This window comes from Melanotaenia boesemani, chromosome 10 (assembly GCF_017639745.1).
Source record: "Melanotaenia boesemani isolate fMelBoe1 chromosome 10, fMelBoe1.pri, whole genome shotgun sequence".
In the NCBI taxonomy this organism is placed as follows: Eukaryota; Metazoa; Chordata; class Actinopteri; order Atheriniformes; family Melanotaeniidae; genus Melanotaenia; species Melanotaenia boesemani.
In genome coordinates this window covers 29,639,555-29,658,713 of record NC_055691.1, presented here as the reverse complement: position 1 = coordinate 29,658,713, position 19,159 = coordinate 29,639,555, and the positions used below count along the sequence as shown (strand labels likewise).

General features: G+C 37.9%; 2 protein-coding genes across 3 annotated transcripts; both read right to left on the bottom strand.

Moving 5' to 3' along the window:
* Window positions 1-583: 583 nt before the first annotated feature.
* si:dkey-234i14.6 lies at window positions 584-9,878 on the bottom strand. The gene is made up of 5 exons (XM_041996246.1): window positions 9,083-9,878; window positions 6,745-6,921; window positions 4,645-4,854; window positions 1,658-1,871; window positions 584-1,138 (listed from the first exon to the last, which is right to left on the bottom strand). The coding sequence occupies exons 1-5, from the start codon at window positions 9,575-9,577 to the stop codon at window positions 960-962; spliced, it is 1,275 nt and encodes a 424-aa protein (XP_041852180.1). The 5' UTR covers window positions 9,578-9,878; the 3' UTR covers window positions 584-959.
* A 2,466-nt stretch (window positions 9,879-12,344) lies between these two features.
* On the bottom strand, window positions 12,345-18,492 carry prpf18 (PRP18 pre-mRNA processing factor 18 homolog (yeast)). Of its 2 annotated transcripts, XM_041997859.1 has the most exons (11): window positions 18,330-18,492; window positions 17,192-17,269; window positions 16,952-16,978; window positions 15,092-15,193; window positions 14,891-15,004; window positions 14,573-14,719; window positions 14,279-14,347; window positions 13,899-14,039; window positions 13,746-13,817; window positions 13,513-13,668; window positions 12,345-13,095 (listed from the first exon to the last, which is right to left on the bottom strand). In XM_041997859.1, the coding sequence occupies exons 1-11, from the start codon at window positions 18,393-18,395 to the stop codon at window positions 13,015-13,017; spliced, it is 1,053 nt and encodes a 350-aa protein (XP_041853793.1). In that variant the 5' UTR covers window positions 18,396-18,492; the 3' UTR covers window positions 12,345-13,014. The 2 variants fall into 2 exon arrangements, with proteins under 2 accessions (XP_041853793.1, XP_041853794.1); XM_041997860.1 differs by lacking the exon at window positions 16,952-16,978.
* Between the last annotated feature and the right edge of the window lie 667 nt (window positions 18,493-19,159).

The window sequence follows — 19,159 nt, the reverse complement described above, 5'->3', positions numbered from 1 at the left end:
GAATGAAATTAATTTTCTAGCACATCTGATCTGATTAAATAGATGGAAAAGACCCGTGTAAACAACACCCGTACAACTGTTACCCAATTACTGTGTCATCAGTTTTATTGGCACTTAAACTGGATCATTATCACTGAGACTTTTCACATCATTGGGACTAAACTGTTCAAAAAAAAAAAAGGGAAAAAAAAGAATACATAATATAGGCACAGTGCTCATTTTTAAATATACAAAATTTTCCTTTAGAAGGCAGCACAAGAAACTAGGCCACTGTAGCAAATGCTAAAGAACAACATCACCATTATACATAATCAGAAATAAGCCAGCACAGACAAAAGACTTGATGAAAACAATTTGGAACAGCTGCTGCCTGGCCTTACCTGATGAGTGCTCTTTGTTAAATCATTGGCAAAGAGTATTTTGCATTTCTCAGTAATTGCTGAAAATGCTGCAGCAGAGTTTCTCTAGCAACACATGTGGCATGTCATCCTGCACAATCAGCAAGTGTTTGGAAATCAAAGTAATTGTTTAATTTATTCAAGTAGAATAATACAGATGGACATGACTCATGGTCACAGTTTTCATTTATTCCAACTACTTTCAGACCTAAACACCTTTCATCTAGTTACCTCAGTACATTAATAATATATGTATCTAATCTCAATGCAACTGTGAGAGACTATATGATATTTTTTTTTTTTTAAGAATGAGAAAATTTCCAAATATAAATATGGCTCTGGTTATTCCAGTACTTCCAAATATATATAGATCCATTCACGGAATTACACCTAAACATACGTGTTTACACTGATTATTCCTTTGATTACACTCATTTGGCTCAGCCTTGTATCAAACAATCCATTTCTGCATTGGACTCATGATTTATTGTTTACACTCACTGAACAATCCAGTGTTTTCCACTAGGTGGCATGATGCATTCATTTAGTCATCTCCTTCTTTCATTCATACATTGACTCAGCAAGGCCAGTCTGCTTGAAGGTCTCTGCCACCTGTCTGGAGTGCTGCATCTTAGCTGACAGTGCCTCCAGAACATCATTCTGGTCTACGGCCGTGGCTGCCCGATAAATGAAGGTCCCAACTGACTCCAAGCCTCGCATACCAAGGTTAACCCCAAAACCTAGAGGATGGACAGGAGAGGAGTGAAGATGACAGGAAAGCAAAGAGAAGGAGAACTTAAATCACAGACGTCATTCACCCATTTAAATCTATTTAAAAGACACACCTCACAAATTTGACGTAGGCAGGGGGTATTTTGCAGAAAAATACGCCACTGTGGCCTTGAAAAACAAAAGTATGATCCAAATGAAGTGAACAGAGTTGAATATATACTGTATATTAAAAAATAAATAAAACGACGAACAGCAATGACTGTGTTTACAAGCGTTGGCCTAAAGGCCACTCAGTGTAGAAATGAGTCACATTAACAAATATGAATACTGCATGGAAATTTTTCATCTCCTTGTGTCTGTCTTTTTCTCATGCCGGTTTATTATTGTTTCATTGCTTGTAAGCCCTCATTGTTTTGTTAGCCATTTATATTTTGGTATGTAGAAAAGGTGGGACATATTAAAGCAGTTAAGGATATCTTAATAGGAATAACTGACTATGTGATTAATTGTGCTGTAAAGACATGTACCTGTGTCAAAATTGAGGACGCGTGCTGCCTCCCCTTCCACAATGACCGCAACGTTGTCCCCCTCGATGTAAGCAGCACTGACACGTCTGTGTGACAACTGAATCTCAAAGAGACGGCGGCTGCACTGCATGTGGTGAAGAGTGACGTCGCTGAGACGAGATTCTATGTCCGTCTTATAAGCATTGAAGGATTGGTGGAAAATGTTCTTCATGATCTGTGCAACAAAACAGAGGCAAACATTACAGAGATCAGTAAAAGGCTATTTCAGGTGGTCATAAATGGACTATTATAAGCTTTTGCTTCTGCCTATATACCCTTTTCGGAATGTCTTTAAGTTTTCCTTTTACAAGGACATACATTGTATATATAATTTCTTTGTAAAAAGATGTCTGAATAAACTGAACTGAAGTGACTACGTTAGGCACACATCTACATTCATGTATAAGTATGATGTTTTAGCTTTTCAGATCAAGACTGCAGCGATTTAGCCAGATGATTAAAGCATTGCCTTAAAATTTACAGAATGTGCAAACTCATTAAGAATAAAAATGCATAAATAAAAATAAATGGTAGTGTTAGAAAGTGAAACATTCAAATTTCAATGCTGCAAGTGAGAGCAGCAGAGGTTTTAGAAAAGAGTATGTTGGCAGGACAATAAAGAAAATTCAGAGGATAAAAAGTTGGCATCACTAATATCAACAACAAGCCCCACTCTCTGTTAAAAAGACCTATGCTCTCTTCGACCTCTTGATTCTCTCAGAAATATATAATCTAGTTTTGCATCATGCTAGCTGAATACCATTTCCAATAAACAGATGGACAGCAGACTAAAACAGCCAGCAGGTAGACAACAGCTGACAAACCGTATGCAGAAATATATATTCAGTGTCCTGTAAAACTAAAATTCAACAAATCCAGTTTAAGGTTCTCCACCGAACACATATCACCACTTACAAAATGCACAAAATGGGCTTTACTGACACCAGTACTTCTTCACTTTGTCGCTCTCACAAAGATGATTATTTCCACACATTCTGGTTTTGCACCCCAGTGCAGCAGTTCTGGTGGGGGGGTCACGAGGAAGCTGTCCAGGACCCTTGGTGTCAACATCCCACAATCACCCACTGTCATATTACTCCGAGACCTATCATCATTGACCATACCCAAACACCTCCATACTTTAATCTTTAACCATTGTTAAAAAATAAATAAATAAATCCTACTCAACTGGAAAGAAATAACAAAATTATCAATAAACCAGTGGATGAGGTTGTTGACTGGCCGGGCAAAATTTAGAAAAACTAATTTAATAGCTCAGTTAAAAAAAAAAAAAGGGCTCCATTCTTTTGCCACATCCAAAGCTGATTCCTTGTATAACAATAACCATATATGAATGTATTATAAATGTATATGACAAGTATTATAAACTAATATATAATATAATTGATTATATTGTCATCTGCTCTTATATATTTAATGTGGCACTGTAGTTTTATTTTGATTTCACTTCACATTTTTCTTACTGACATTGTTTTTGTTTGCAATAAACAAAAGTAATTTACCTTTTTTTTAGTAAACTTTTATACAACACTGTGCAAAAGTTCTGCAATACTTGATTTATGTGACAGTTCTTGCTCTGAAGCTTAAATGTGTGGAGTGCAGATGTCTGCATGGAACTCAGGAAGGAGAAAGTGATATGAACTGATTGTTATTTGATCCTCGCACCTTTGTGCTTCATTTGATGGTTTCCACACACACTAATAACAAAGGGTGTTGCTCAAAGACAATTGGAGCACAGCAAAAGAAAAGAGAGTGAAAGAAATAAGAACAGAGACGAATGTGTCGGCAAAGACATGCACCTCTACTTTCTTCTAATAGGTCAGAACAATACTTATTAAATAAATTAAATGCTTTTAATCCGTAAAAAAAAAAAGGCATTGTAATCTTACTTATTTTTGCATTTTACACAAGGACCCACTTTTTTTTGGAAACAGGGTTTGCTCCTTGATTGTATGATGTTTCCCAACTTCTAGTTGTTCTTTTTTTACAGTTTTCAGACTCCCTGTCTACATAGTTTAAAAAAAATATCTGAAAGATTAGTCAGTAAAGCGATAATCAAGAGAAGACAAATGACTGATTTCTATTACTCCTTTACTCCACGGCCTTTTACCATCTGAAACGTGGTAAAGAATACTTATGATGGTGAATTAGAACCAAAAAAGAAATGTCTACAAATTGCCGTATGACTGTGAACTCAACAGAATCTGTAGGTATTGAATGACAAGCATCTCCTTTCATTCTGTTTTCTCTCTATTCACCTCTCCCTTCTTCAACCCATACTTACACAGTCAACTGTTACCAAGTAACAGTGCATTTGAATGACCACCCACATAGCAACAAGACACATCATGGACAGTCTTGCTAGGTACCTGTGTGAAGTGCTACTACAAAACACTCTGTGGCTGCAGGCTACACATGATCAGAGTGTCACTTGACATGAAAACAGAGTGACTTCAAGTAAAATACTAACAACCAAGTCGCTGTACCAGACGCCACAATCTGCTGTAAAGCATGTGAAGAAAAATTCAGCCTCCCATGTATTCACTGAAGTGTAATAACAGATTACAAATGACCTTTTAGCACACACACACCACAAATGTCAGAGGCCTCTTTACTCCCTTTTTTATTTCTTTACCCCAAGATTTTTCTGGCTCATGAACACTCACACTGCAGTATGTCCACAGACATATAAACACGCATGGGAGCACACACTCAAATCACAAATGGACTCACACATTAGAACTCCAAGTCCATTTGCTCAATGAAAAGTGAGGAACAAGCAGATCGGCAGGCCGGCTGTCTGCATTAACACAGAGATACAGCTGCTTAGTCTTCACACTTATTGATCCTATTGACAAGTGCATGTAAATAAATAAAAAATAAAAAAATAAAAAAAAAGCTCTGGAGCAGGGGAACAAAAATCTTACTGAGGAATTTGCAGTGTGCCTGAGGAAGCGAACCATCTTGGTGTCAGAGGCAGGGCAGACAAGGGCCATGTATCGGTTTCTAAAGGTGCCATAGATCTTCAGGTGGAAGCCAGGCTTGACTGTTTGGTTTCTGTTCTCTCGGAGGGCCTCCACTCCGTAAGCAGACAGGTCAAAGTAGAGGCTGTGTGCTCGGATCTCAGGCGTTGGCACCTGAAGTTAGGGGGTAAAAAAGGAAAACAAAAGCTGTATGATTAAATTATCTCAGATGGAAGACATTGAAAAAGTTTAAGACATGTGAGTAATGTCTTAAACTAATAATAAAGTTTGATCGATATGCATATAATATTTATATATATGTGTGATTTAAAAAAAAGAAAGAAATAAAATCCCAGTTACCATCCACAGGGCCCAGTCACCTGAGTGGAGCTTAAAAATAGCTTGAATTTTAGTTCAGTGGTGCAGCCTTGCAGTTAAAAACCATTTCCCCTCCCCCCAAGACAAAATGGATCAAGTTTCTTTTTAGTGATAAAAAACAGCCAAGAGGATCAAACAGCTTTTAATGCAGCCAGTGGAGATAGTGAAGAAACAGAGCAGCAACTGAGCAGCGAGGGAAGGGACAAAAGGAGGATCAGGTCATATCCTGAAAGGAAAATTCAATCTCTACAGGAAGCAGCCAGACACAACGCTGGCCAATAAACGGCAGCCACACAGCCACCAAAGAGGACGTGATATGAATGAATGGTTATGATACCATAGAAAAACATATTAGTCAGATATTAGCCTGGAAGCTTTTTTACCTCGGTCCTTTTTTTTCTCTCCACAAAATTAAACCTCTGTGTCATCAGTGTTATAAACTAATATTAGATATGATACAAAATAAAGAGCAAGCTTTCGTCCACATGAGTCAATCTGCATGAGTCACAGCTATCAGTGATGATGAACGTCTCATGACCTGCACAGGATCAGTAGACAACAGCTGGCACTTCGACTGTCTTCACCTCAGTGGACCAGCAGAAATGTGCTGTTTGGTTGTTAGACTCTTTTCACAATGCTTCTATATAACTTACTTCACAAATTAATCTGCAGCTAAACAAAATATTAAGGATTTTTTTTATGAACTAAATTTAGGGCATTTTCAGAAGTGATCACCCATTAGAGGCGTTCCATATTCATCTACTCATTCATTCATCTGTTAATCTCTTGGTAACATCACTGAGTCATAATTCAAGAAACCATCTGCTTTTATATTGAAGCCTTCCGGGCACCATGTGAAAAACATTGCAGCTGATGTTTTCATATCTTGATTCATATTTAACTAGCAGAAAACAGATTAAGAGCCTATCCAGGGGGCCTGTAATGAATGAAAAGCTTTACCATTGTGATCACCTGCCTCCATCATAACAGCAGCTGTTCTTATCAAGCTCAATGAGAAAACTGAAAGGGGTGACGGCACTGATGCTGACGACATCCTACAGTCTACTGAAATCTGGCAGTTTATATGAGCTGGATGTTTAGATGCTATCAGAAAGTCTGTGCCACTGTTTGCTCAGATTATCTATGTAAAGCAAAAAAGTCACCTTCATTATACAGTCCTTTGTTCTTTAAACAAACAGCACACTGATGTCTGTGTTTTTTTTTTTTTTGTTTGTTTTTGTCACATGATCAAGTACCTACCTGTCAAGTTCAATGTATGCTTTTGTTTTGTTAGGGAATGCCAAATGCTACCATTGTTTCTACAAAAAACACATCTACCTACATGCATTAATAAAGAAACCTTGAACCTTGTTGACTCACAGTGCACATGGTAAGGTACAGCATATTTGTGTACAGTATGCATCTGGTTTACCTCTGTCATCCTAATGAATTTATGCTATAAGGATTAAACTGTCTGTTTTACATAAGCTACGTTCTGCAATGCAGGTGTATGCCTTTGCATGCTACTTCAATCATTTTTAAGCTCTTACTTAATTTTTTCCTTAAATTTCTATTTGTATAATTTTTTTTTTGTTTGTTTTAATTGATGCTTCAGTTTAACATCTGGTGCAGATGGCTAAGACATATTTACAAGAAAGTCAATTGATGTGCCTCTTGTGTCCAGACCTGTCTTTGGTCTAGTCTCTCAATGGTGGCATTGGCTCCATAAGCATGGCAGGACTCCACAGTATAGTCAGAGCTGATCCCCAACACGGAGCAAGAGTCACCGCACGAGCCGTCCGCCACCACAATCACACGAGGCCAGTCATTATGTGGAATCCGCTGCAGGTATTCCTCTGTGAACTAAAACAAAAAGAAAATAATTAATTTGTGATAACAAATACTGTGGTTTTGCATATATATATTGAAAAACATGATTCTAAAACTGTTCATTATTGTGCAGTATTAACTGTCTTCGTGCTAACGTATGAAGTTTAATTAGACACATCACTCGTTAAAGCTGGCAGCTATCAGCATCTGATTATTTGATTGCTGATTCAAACCGATTCATCATATCATCTTTTATTTATAAAAAATACAAAAAGCAATATGTGCTGGTTCTGAAAAACTTGACAGTTAATAAACTGTTAAAGTTAATAAAATAAATATTAAGGATTGATTTAAAAAGAATAGACAAGCTTGAATATTTGCTGGAAGCTCTACAGGTGGAATACTAAGATTTTAAATTTTGGTAACATTTTGCATTGCGGGAGCTTGACAAGAGGATATGAGCTCTTTTACCAATACCTATTAATCTACAGCAGGAAGCAAGTGGGTTTTAATATAATATACCGGTATAAGCTATTTAAATGGGCTCCATTGGCTGTGCTTGTCTTGCAACAAAACATCTCTGAGAGATTTATTGCTGTGCTCTGTTGAATGCATCTCTGTCCCTGACCAGCTTTTTGCCTTTGTAAAGGAGCAGAAAGAACAAACCAGATCTAGTTGGGGGACAGCCTGACAGGCTAGAAGAGAGAATAAAAGGGTTGTACAGGGGCTATAATGGCTCACATCTTAAGAGATCTATGTCTAATCCACTTAAACCACATGGAACAGGTGATTTTGCATTCTCAGACCTTTGAAGCATTGTCGGGCCAGGAGGCTAAAATTGTCTGTCATTAAGCCCAGTGTCCTGTTTAACCAAGAGGAAATGGCAAGCTTGGCTGGTGCTTTAAAGAAAATAGTCATTTTCTGTGATTAAAGACCCAGCTGACCTTGTCTTCCATCTTCCAAAGGATGGCAAGAAAAAGGGCAGGAGGAAGAAAGAAGAGTTGCTAGCTAGAGCCAGAGAGGAGTATAATCTAACATAGTCTGAAAATCATTTTTCCTGCATGCTAATGTACAATAAGAAAGTACAAGATGAAATGTAATAAAAGCTCTTTAAACAGTTCTACAGTGAATCTTAACAGTAATAGAGCCATAATGAAGTTTCAAGCCATTATACAAATATTCACTGGAGATTCAATCATTGTACAATCAAAGCTTTTTTCTGAGAAACGTCTGAGTTTTCTGTAAGTAGGTTACTTCATTCATAAGGTCTAGCAAGAGGCAGCGCAGCTGTGACAGTGAGGGCAGCAATGATGACGTAACAATCCCTGTAATATAACAAGGATGAGTGTTGTTATTTTATCATCACAGGCTGATCAAACCTGTGCTTAGCCTATTAGGGTATAAAATTAGGTGCCAGAACTCTCTGCAGCATTTGGCTTGGGGATGTCTGAAAGGTAATCCTCTGTGGACAATTAAATCCTTTGGAACTGAAATAGGATTACATTTAAAATCCATTTTATTTTGATGCTGTAGTATGTTTGGGTGGGGATTTGTTTACTGTAATTCCATCGTTTACTTTCCACTGACCTAAAAACTGTAGAAACCGCTCTTTTCGTGTTTGAGGTCAGTTTATATAACAGATTATTTCCATGGAGAAGCTGATTTCAGTCTGGCACCGTTGTTGTGTATGAGGGGATTATTCTGTGGAGGAGCATCTCTATAAGATGACTAATGCGAAAGTGCATATTGATCCACAGAAAGACTGATGTAAGGCCCACAGTTCCTGAACAATTGACAATTATATCAGTTTTGCTGGTGAGAAAAATGTTTCCTGCATATCTTTCAAAGGATTTAAAGTCGATGGACTGCAATGAAAGCAGTGAAAAAATATGAGTAACAGTACCCCAAACCCCCACTGGAGTGGAAGCAAATACCAATGTCTTCTTTGACTGCTGTCTCTTTGGGAGGATCATGTTTTGACAGTAAGGTACAATCATTACAATAAGTAAAGTTGGACTTCTCTCCTTTTTATAAAATGTCCTCTATGGAAGGCGGAGTTGTATAACTACAGGTTTCGATTTCAACAAACATTACACACTATTAAAAACATTGAGATACCACTTTAAGATTTGTCAGTGCAACATAAGTTTATATATTTTGGCTTGTATAACTGTAACTTGTAACCATAGCCTACCTTGGTTCCCAGCTGCACTTTGACATCCACCCTTTGTTTCTTCTGCTCCAAGATACTCAGCAGGTACTCCTGAAACACGCCGATCCTGGTGAAGAAATGTTCGTTGTGCCAGCAGCCCTCCATGTTATCAAAGTCCACCCCGAGTCCCAGAAGAAACTTAACGCTGCGGGGATCCAGAGCGATCTGCTGGGGCCGGCAGAGCAGGGCGGTCCGGTACCTTTCGTCCAGCACGGTCAGTTTCAGCACCTTCCTGGAGCGGACAGCGACCAGCGCGGCTGTCAGCCCCACGGGTCCCGAACCCACGATAAGCACAGAGATCCTGGCCCGCCACTGTCTGAAGCCGTCCAGGCTCACTTTCACCACCACATACAGGGCCACTGCCACCAAAGTGCTAAGAGCCGTATCATAGGCGAGTGCGCGATACTTTTCCTCCGCGTCTTCCCCGATTCCACCAACTCCAGTATTTTCTGACTGCAAGCCGTTCATGCCGTCCATGCCGAAGGGAATTTATCTATCCTCCACTATCCCTGCAGTTATTTAGCCTCGTCCTCTCATCGTCTATACATTCACATTATCAAAGATTCACGCACACAGTCTAACCAGCGGCGACTCGCCACATGCGTCTGCTGCTTTCAGCTGCAAGTTGGGTCGGTGCAGCATGGTTCCCTCCCTCTCCGGCTGCACGAAGTGTGTCCAGGGAGCGTCAGCACAAAACGGGCAGTTTAAAACGTGCAAGCAACCTACGCGGGAATAATTATGAACCGGTCACTTTTATGAGAGCACCAGCATTTCATAAAGTTAGTTTTTAACTTGCCACAGGTAGAATGAAACAATCCAATAGATGAACAATCAACTGCAGAGTTTGGGCTGTGCGCTCTGGTTGTGCTCTGGAGGGGGTCAAACCCGTCTTTCCCTTTAACACACGCGCACGTGCATGCACAAAAGTTGAGCGTCACAACAAACAAACACAAGAATAATTCCAAAGTATACAGTAATAATATTATGTCTCTTTAAGATAAAGTAAAAAGCCCGGGGAGAGGGGATGCAGGTGATTGGTCACGTGCGCTTGTACCTCACACCGTCCTTTAATCTGTCCTGGTATCATCTGTGTCATACATATTTCCATTTCATTTGATCGATTATAGCATCGAGTGCATGCTGTCTGCATCTAATGCTGTAAACTCAGTCTCGTCCTTTTCATCTCCTCTCTGAACGTAAATTATGAAGACATTTCACCATGGCGATGCTTCCTCAAAAGACAAGGCGAGTGTTTATAAAAAGTGTTTGTGGCCCTGCTAAGAATTATACTGTGCAGAAGCATTTCCTGCATCATTTATTTAATTTTTGTTTCATACAACTCATTGTTTTTGGTAACAGACCATCCAAACCAGACTGACCTGGAAATCTTTTGCATACAGAATACAATTATTCTAATTTATGACCAAAATAATTATTACAAATGATTCCACATCCTGAATTACTTTTGTTTCACCTGCTCTTGCTGAATGGCTACAATGAATCAAACCCACTATACAATTTAACATTTATAATGTGCTGACCTTTATGCCCTGGTAATAAAACAAATACTTGAGAGTAGTGATGAGATAAATGTTACCCAAATCCCAAATGCGGTGTAATCTTTACAGGGATACATTTGTCTCTGGCTGTAAAAGAATTGTATGCATATTTATCAATTTGCACTCCCAATGATCCAGAGATGACGTGAGGGCAGAAAGACAAACAAAGTGAGACAGGGAGAGACATACTAATGTGACACACTACACCTCCACTGGTGATTAGTTTCCACCTTTCAGCCTCAGGTGCCTGGCAACTACGGTACTGTCCAGACAGTTCACATGAACAGAAACAAAGCTCTGATTACAGTCCATAAAAATAAAAAAGTGAGAGTGAGAGACAGCTGTCTTTAACTTAATGCAGAGTAAGGTTTTATAAAACAATAAGGAGATAATTTTCCATTTAACATAAAGTGTAAAAGCACAACAACCCTTAAATGTTTAACTGGTTTGGCTACTTGTTAATCTCACCTAACTGAAGTAATTCTTGACACTGTCAGAAAAAATAATCAACTGAAAGACAATTAAGCAGCTTTGCTTTGATTGCCACATTGGCATGCTAATATATGCAGCTGGAGAGGAACAGTGGAGATCATCCTTCCATGTAACCTGGGGATTTGAAAGTGTTAATTGCACTGAGAGGATCCCTAACACGCCCTTCTCAGACAACAGTGCTACGACTGAACAAAAGGAGCTCTGAGAGCAGGTTTTTATCAGCTCACCCACATCTTAGGCCATTAATGGGGTTACACATAGATCTGAGGTCACTAAACACCCACCCCTCAAGAGACAGGGTTGGACTATTAGTTAACAATCTTTTATATTTTCAAGCTTTGGATAAATTAAAGTGAAATTTTGAAGATGGCCAAGAGAAGAATAAGCCAATATGGATCAGAGCAGTAGGATTTGACAATATCTTACATTTTCTGTAATTCTAAAAGCATTTCCATTTCTATACAACCAGTAACTCACAGAACTGCCCCGATGTATGATAAAACACAATGAATCCTTTTTCTTTTACAGTGAACTGCAAACGCTTTCCACTAGCAAATCATTTCAAGGCCTTAGCAAACACTGCTGACAGTGATGCATAAGATTAAACTGGACAAAAGCCAAAATGTTCAGCTTGCTCTAACTCAAAGGCAGGTGGATGAAAGTCTGCATGGATGGCTACACTTGCTGACCTCAGATAAGTTTATTTATTCATGCCTAAATGCTTCTCCACCGCAAATGTTAAGAGGAAACTGTCTTTGCTGTGGTTTAGATTTTGACTGTGAGAGCTCAGATGAAAATCCAACACAAGTTCTGAATATCTGCACAGCCAGCCTGTCCAGATGAGCCTCTGAACATTGACGTGTTCAGAGCTGACAGACTGAAGCTGTGGTGACGTGGGCTCAGGCCGTCAAGAACATACTATCACCACAAGGAGCAGAACAGATCACCATGGTTACAGAGAGTAATAAGGTCAGCATGACGTTGGATGTTACCATCTTAACAAAACTGCAAGGGGTTCTTTTAGCAATCAGTCACTGAAAATCTAGTTTCTGCTTGCATAATTCTTTGGACTGCTGTCTAGTCATGCATTTAAAAGGAGACAGTTTCCTTAACCATCTATTTACATCTGATTAATCCATTACACATAAATTCTTGGGTAGCAGAGAAGGCAATAAAAACTTTACAGATGCATGTTGCGGTGAGAGTCCTTTATTGTCTCTGCAGACACATTTTTGTTATGACAAAGCAAATTATGGTGGCTAAAAATAGCCTCATTCAGCAGTCCAGCTGCAGATGACAAGTGAAAATCTTGGTAATTAAAAAGAAAGAAAAGATAAAAAATTGTATCTTTTTTTAACTTTGTAGAAATGTACAATCCTAACAGATGGTTAAACTCTACTCTGTTCTCTCACTAAGACGGTACAGTAACATACTGACTGGTTTTCATATGAGCTGAAAATACACAAAGACATGAATCTGGGATGTTAAACTGACCTTAACATGAAAACTCAAGTTGGACAATATTAAAAGATTATCACTTCCTAATATTCATTGGAGCAGTCATATACTTTTATGTTCTCAGAAAGCCTAAAAACCTGTGAACAGGATGAGCCTATTATTTGTACACAACTAAGCTTTACCAACCTCAAGTTTTCCTTTTGTCTTTATTCTGTACTTCTGCAAAAATGAACCCCTTCAGAAATTCTAACGAGGATGAAGTCTTGAGAATTTTCTGTCACAACCACTATTCTGTCTTAACAAAAATAGCTGAACAGTGGTAAATAAAAAAGAAGAAAGGATCAAAAATACATTATAGTACAATGAACCCAAAAGCCTTTTTCTAACGTCAGCTGAATTCATGAGTTAAAGGGCATTGTACTCCACACACTTTGATGGTACAGTTGAGAAGTGTTTCTGGCAGATAGTCATTAGCCTCTTCAAACCCTGTAGGGAGAAATATATTGACCTTTAAAAGAAATGTATTTTAAAAAAAATGCAAACAACTATTTCCTTTTTTTAAGTTCAGTTTTTATAGAAGCCATAATCAGATAAGGACCAGGCAATGTGATTATTCTTCAGCATACCAAGTTAATTTCCTTAATATAACAGAAAACAACATGTCTTAGTCATTTTTAAGACATATAGAGCAACATGTAATTAATATCAATACACAGTATGTTTATAGTTAATGGGATTTACAGCCCTGCTGATAATATGAAAATTAAACATTAAAAAAATAATAATTTCAAATTGTGAATTGTCACTGAAAATGGGACGATGAAACAAATTTGTAAAATGTGTCAGTGTTCATGACATGAGGACAAGTCCCACTTTAACAAGGAGTTCATCTCAGACACACACCTGAATGTACTTTCTCTGCGTCTCGTCATTGAGGACGTGGGCCACATGTTTTGAGAAGATCTTTTCTCGTCCAGTACGGGCATGGATACCCACCATGGTCACACCAATAGGCCAGGGAGCATTACCAATGGCCATCTGTAAATAGGCATCATTTGCCTGAAATGAAAGTATGTTACTGAAACATGTAGTTATGCATTTCTCATCATGGAAGAGGCTAGATAATATTCACATACCTTAACATATTCCCGTTCCAACATAAACTTAATGATGTCTGTAATCGAATCTTTGATGTCAGCAGGTAAACTCTGAAAGAGACATGATGAGAATTTTAATCCACTCCACACGAGACCATATTGGAAATAGCTTCACGTTACTGATAATGTTACCTTCTTCCTGAGCTTCCTAAAGAGAGGCTTGAGATAAGACTCAGTCTGTGAGTGTGTTGCACTTGCCAACTTGCCCTGAACGCTGCGCTTCACGTGGTCTTCTCGGCTGTTCAGATCTTTGGCCCAAACGCCAAGAAGAAACTAACAAACACCGACAGGAAAGATGGCTTCAATAATTTGTTTGTGATGGATACTGAATGTAGTAATACTCCTGTGTTGCTGTGATATTAAGGTTCCTGTAAAACACATCACTAAAAATCTAATTATGAAATTATTCCAATCATAAAATAAGACAAATAGAAAATTTTGTTTTGTTGTAATCAATCTTATCCAATAGATCCCTCTATATAGAAAAATAGAGCATAATTTTCTTCCCTTACCCTTAAGAATTTGTCAATAACGTCCTGGTCACCATTGTCATCCCCTGTTCCTAGGGTTATTCCAAGAGCCTAGAGAGAAATTTTGTATTAAAAATATAAACATCAATCATTAACTTGACCGACAAACTGATTTATAGCAGAAAATGATCCATTTCATTATTAGAAAACAAGCTGCCATTGCACAGCCATGCCCGAAACCAGATATGAATTTTATAAATAAAATAAATGAATAAATAAAAGCCATTTAATAATAACTACATATAACCCTCCCTGATATGTTATTGAGCACTGTACCTCAAGCTCTTCTATAGTGGTGTTTTCTTCATGTACTTTCAGATCGTGCTGTGTGTCCATCTCCCCCGGCTCTGTTCCTCCAACAATCTCGTTCAGGTACTGTTGGTCAATCTTGTCCATAGCTGCTTTCAGGTCATTTCTCAAGCCCTAGATACAGACAACAAAGTGTGTCAATTTGTATAATTTTTCTTAAGCATGAGGACACGCGGCCACTCACACAAAAGCAATGCTTACATGCATGAGTACGGTCTTTGTAGAGTAGAGGCTATTTTTGTAATATGCATGATACATACAACTCCAAGACGCACTCAACCCTACCTTGTTTACTTCTGGGGTCAGAATTTCAATTTTCCTGAGTCTTTGGAAGGCATCATAATCAGACTCTCCAAATAATCGGATTGGTTCTCCTCGTTCTCGAAGTCGTCTTATAACCTGCACAAACGGAGCAAAACAAAATATTCAGCATGTTGCATGCAAAGAAAAATTCTTGACAAAGTACAATTTATTTTAATACTTCACCTCCTGACGTGACAGTGTCATTGGCAGCTTCTCTTCCGTTAGTTCCAGTTCCAACACAGGATTAGCTGAGGTGGATGCTTCATCTTCGTCTGTTTGGTCAATCTTTAGAACATGGAGGAAACAGAAAGGAGCAAACATTACAGAAAGAATTTAATCAATTTTAGGCATTACTTAATCGTAGCAAAACAAACAAACAAAAAAAAACATACACGCTCTTAATCAGGTACGGCCACAGACTGAAGAAGACGTGTCATTAAAATGCCCCGTTTCCACGAAGGGGTCCAGCTCAGGACAGGACAGTTTGGTGCAGTTTGTTTCAGTAAACCCTGATTTCTGTTGCTTTTCAACACCCAACCATACCCTGACCTGGCAGCAGCTATGTAAGAGCGTGATGTCATAGCAGCTTGACAATTTCCTTAAATTATAACAAGGAAGAACATGACAGAAAAAAAAGGATGAGAATGGCGGACACCACTTTGCACTCCTAATTTAACAACAAAAAACACATGGTATATTTAAACATGGCACCAAAAATGTATAGCATCCTGTACCAAGCTGGACCCCTTGGTGGAAACAAGGCTAAAAGAACTGAACTGCACACATACACATCTCTATCTTACCTGCATCTCTTCCAGTAAGACAAGTCACACAATCAATGTAGAAAAAAATATATAAAATATTAAACTATTTATACAACTTTGTAAACTAGCTACAAATTTTGAAGCCTTACTAGAAAGATTTAGTCATTTGCAACAACAGGAAAATAAACAAAACTTAAAATATGGTACAAGATCATGCTTTTATGGATGCATGCATCACAGCACTCTTAGATTGTGGTTATAGCAGCACAATCTAAAAGACCGATTAGGAAATAGAGGCAAAAAGCCTTCCAATCAATGACTTACTTAAACAATAAATTTGTACAGAGAGAAAACTTAATAAGTTTAGTTTCAAGCTCTCAGCAAACTTTAACAGAAAATGTAATTTTCTATAGAGCAAATGTTAGAAGGCAGTGCAAACTGATGACACAAAACCACAGAGCACCTGCAGCTGCTCTAAATGTTAAGGTATCCGTCACAAAAAATTTGCAAAATAAAAAGCATAGCTTGATACAAAACAAAAAAAAAAGTTTGCTATTTTTGTTTGCTTGTTTTTAAATTTCAATTCAGAATGCCATGCTAAAACCCACAGTGGTTGTGCCCCACTTTGGCTTTGTGGCTTCCTTTCCTTGTTCATCTTCTTTTGTGTTTTTCACATTTGAATTATCCAATCCAGTCTAATTCTAATAGTGAGTAATTGTGGTACATTCAGAGAAAACTGCTAGAATCGTAAATACTGACAATAGTACTGAGTGTTGCAAGCATGGGATTACGCAACCAGTTCACAGAATGAAATCTCCAAATATTCACACTTATATGTTTGTGGCTATAAACTTAAACACCAATTCTTTCTTCTTCATAAAAATAAATAAACAAATAAAAATAATAGTAAAACAGAAAACTTTTAGTTAATATGTTGAAAAAACAAAATTTTCTGGTCACTGTAAAAAGTGGAGAGCTGTTATTTTGTTTTATGTGTAATTATGTGTTGTTTTATATGTAATCATATATAACTATGGACTGACGTTACTTAAGCATTTTTTCAGCCAAACATGCAGTATCTATGCGATCACTTGTGACGACGCTTATGGGGAAAATAAAGTCGTTTTCACCTCATTATTTTTTCCTTTTGTCCACCCAGACCTAAAGTAAGTTAAATTTCAGAGGATTGTGGATGCCAAGGAAGTGGAAGCTTTGGGACAGTGTCTTTTATCCTTTTATCATGCATCTTGTTTGGTATTTTCACTAAGCAGTCCCATACCTGTCTCTCAGGGGTGTCTCTCTGAACCTACAGATGCAGGCAACAAAGGCAGGTTGTGGAAAAAACAGCACAGTAAACACAAACACTAACATACACCTGAACAACAGAACTCGACTTTTTTTCTGGCAAGAAATTTAAGTACTACCCTATTTTACCATCAGACTTTACACAATATTAAAGGAAGGCGGTGTCATATATATGCCTAAGTATATTAGAGAAACATGTGGTGTTTATATCAACCTTATAGCCACATCTTCTGTAGTAGTCTTCTTGCTCCTTTCGTGCAAGGTCGCCCCTTTTAAAGAATTTTTTAGTGTCCTGGAAAGAGAAACATAATGGGCTTGATTAAAACATTGCAGGCAACTCCATGTACAACATCACAATTTCTTCTCAGTGGGAAAGCTTTAAGTGCCATGAAAGAATAACGTCCTCACAACACCTTTCATGTTAATTTTCCTTCCTCTTAATGTGTCTGTTCCACGCAAAAAAAGGAAAGAAAATCAACAGAGAAACTATTCTGTTGAACTATCAGTATACACACAGATTACCTAAACTTGTGATCAATTTGGAGACTACAAATTGTACTACGGATGACTTGTGCAGCATTATTATAAGAAGTATTTCTCTCACTTGGGGTAACATTAATTTTTAAGCACAAGATATCCTGTATAAGGCATCACAGCATGTACTGAATCTATCCAGTATCACATGCAAACAAAAACAAACAAACAAACAAACAAACAAAACACCAGAGTAAGATGTATTAATCTGGGTATTGATCTACTCAAACTTTGATTTTCAATCGGCTGTAATTAACAACACACGTTTAGAAGAAAGATGTAGCCATACCACATATTGAAAGAAAGCCTTTTGAAAAAAAAGTTTATTTATTCCAATTGATCATTTTAATGTTATTCTTAGGCTAAATGCAAGCATAATTCAAACAGAGAGCTATCGTCACATCTTAAACGCATCCGCAGTTTACTTGCATACAGCAAACTTTGGGTTAAACTGTCAAAAACTGTCCTCAGCGCGATAGTAGCACAAATAACGTAATGTCAAATTTTCACATAACGCTGCAACAATATAAAACAAGTCCAAACTTATGATAAAGGTCATTATAGGTCTATCAACCAACGTGATCATTAAATAACATTACACATTGTGACATAGCTTAAAATCTGTTAGCTGGAAGTCGGCATTTAATCATATAACCTTAGATATATCCTATGTGTGTGGTGTTCATAATAATAACGATGTATCTATGGATATGGTTAAACGACCATTCTAGAAAGCTGAAACCAGACTAAACAAGCTAATTCTGCGCTAGCTAGCACGGTTAGCTAACAAGAATAAACATTTAAACCCTGATACTCACATCAACGAGCTGCTTTTCCTCGACAAGTTTCCTCTTTCTTGCGATCTCAGCTTTAAGTATATCCATTTTAGAACAGTAACATGGGAAGTTATACGATAATTTTTACAAACAAGCAGTCATATAAAGGCTACCGGATGTTACGATGAAGAATTAAACCGGAAGTTAACGTCAGGAAATTACAAAAGTCCACATTAGTTTTATTTATTTATTTATTTGTTTTTGAGTGGTAGGCCCTCAAGAGTAAAAGCAAAATTAAATTGGTGTCAGGTAACGACATTTTTTTTTCTTTGCAACTTAAATTAAATTTAACACAAAAAGTAAGAAAATTTTAAGGCTGTTCGGTCAATTATTATTTTCAAGCGCTGCCATGTGTGTGCCAGTCACAGATGTATGACTGCAACCTAGATGGCGCCTAACTGATAGACATACATATAAGAATGAGAGTCTTCAACCATTATCTCCATAATCTGGAACTTTACTCCATCTTCCAGGATGACAACACACTCCTCCACAGCACCTGGATCATCATTCCTCCAGAATTTGGGAGTGGAGAGGATGGAATGGTCTGCCAAAAGTCCAGACCTCAACCGAAGCTAAGGCATGCTGTATATGCTAGCGTGATTAGCACAACTCTTGGTTGAGGAATGTGATGCCATCAAACAGCAAAATGTGATCATACTGGTCACCAGCATGTGGAAGAGGTGCCAAGTTGATGGGGCTGGGTATAAATCTTCCACACTGTAGTAGGGTCCCTAATGGTGTAAAAAGAAGAAAGTGTAAAAATGGTTAATATGTGTTTGTTTTTTTCCTTAGTACTTGAGAGTGCAATT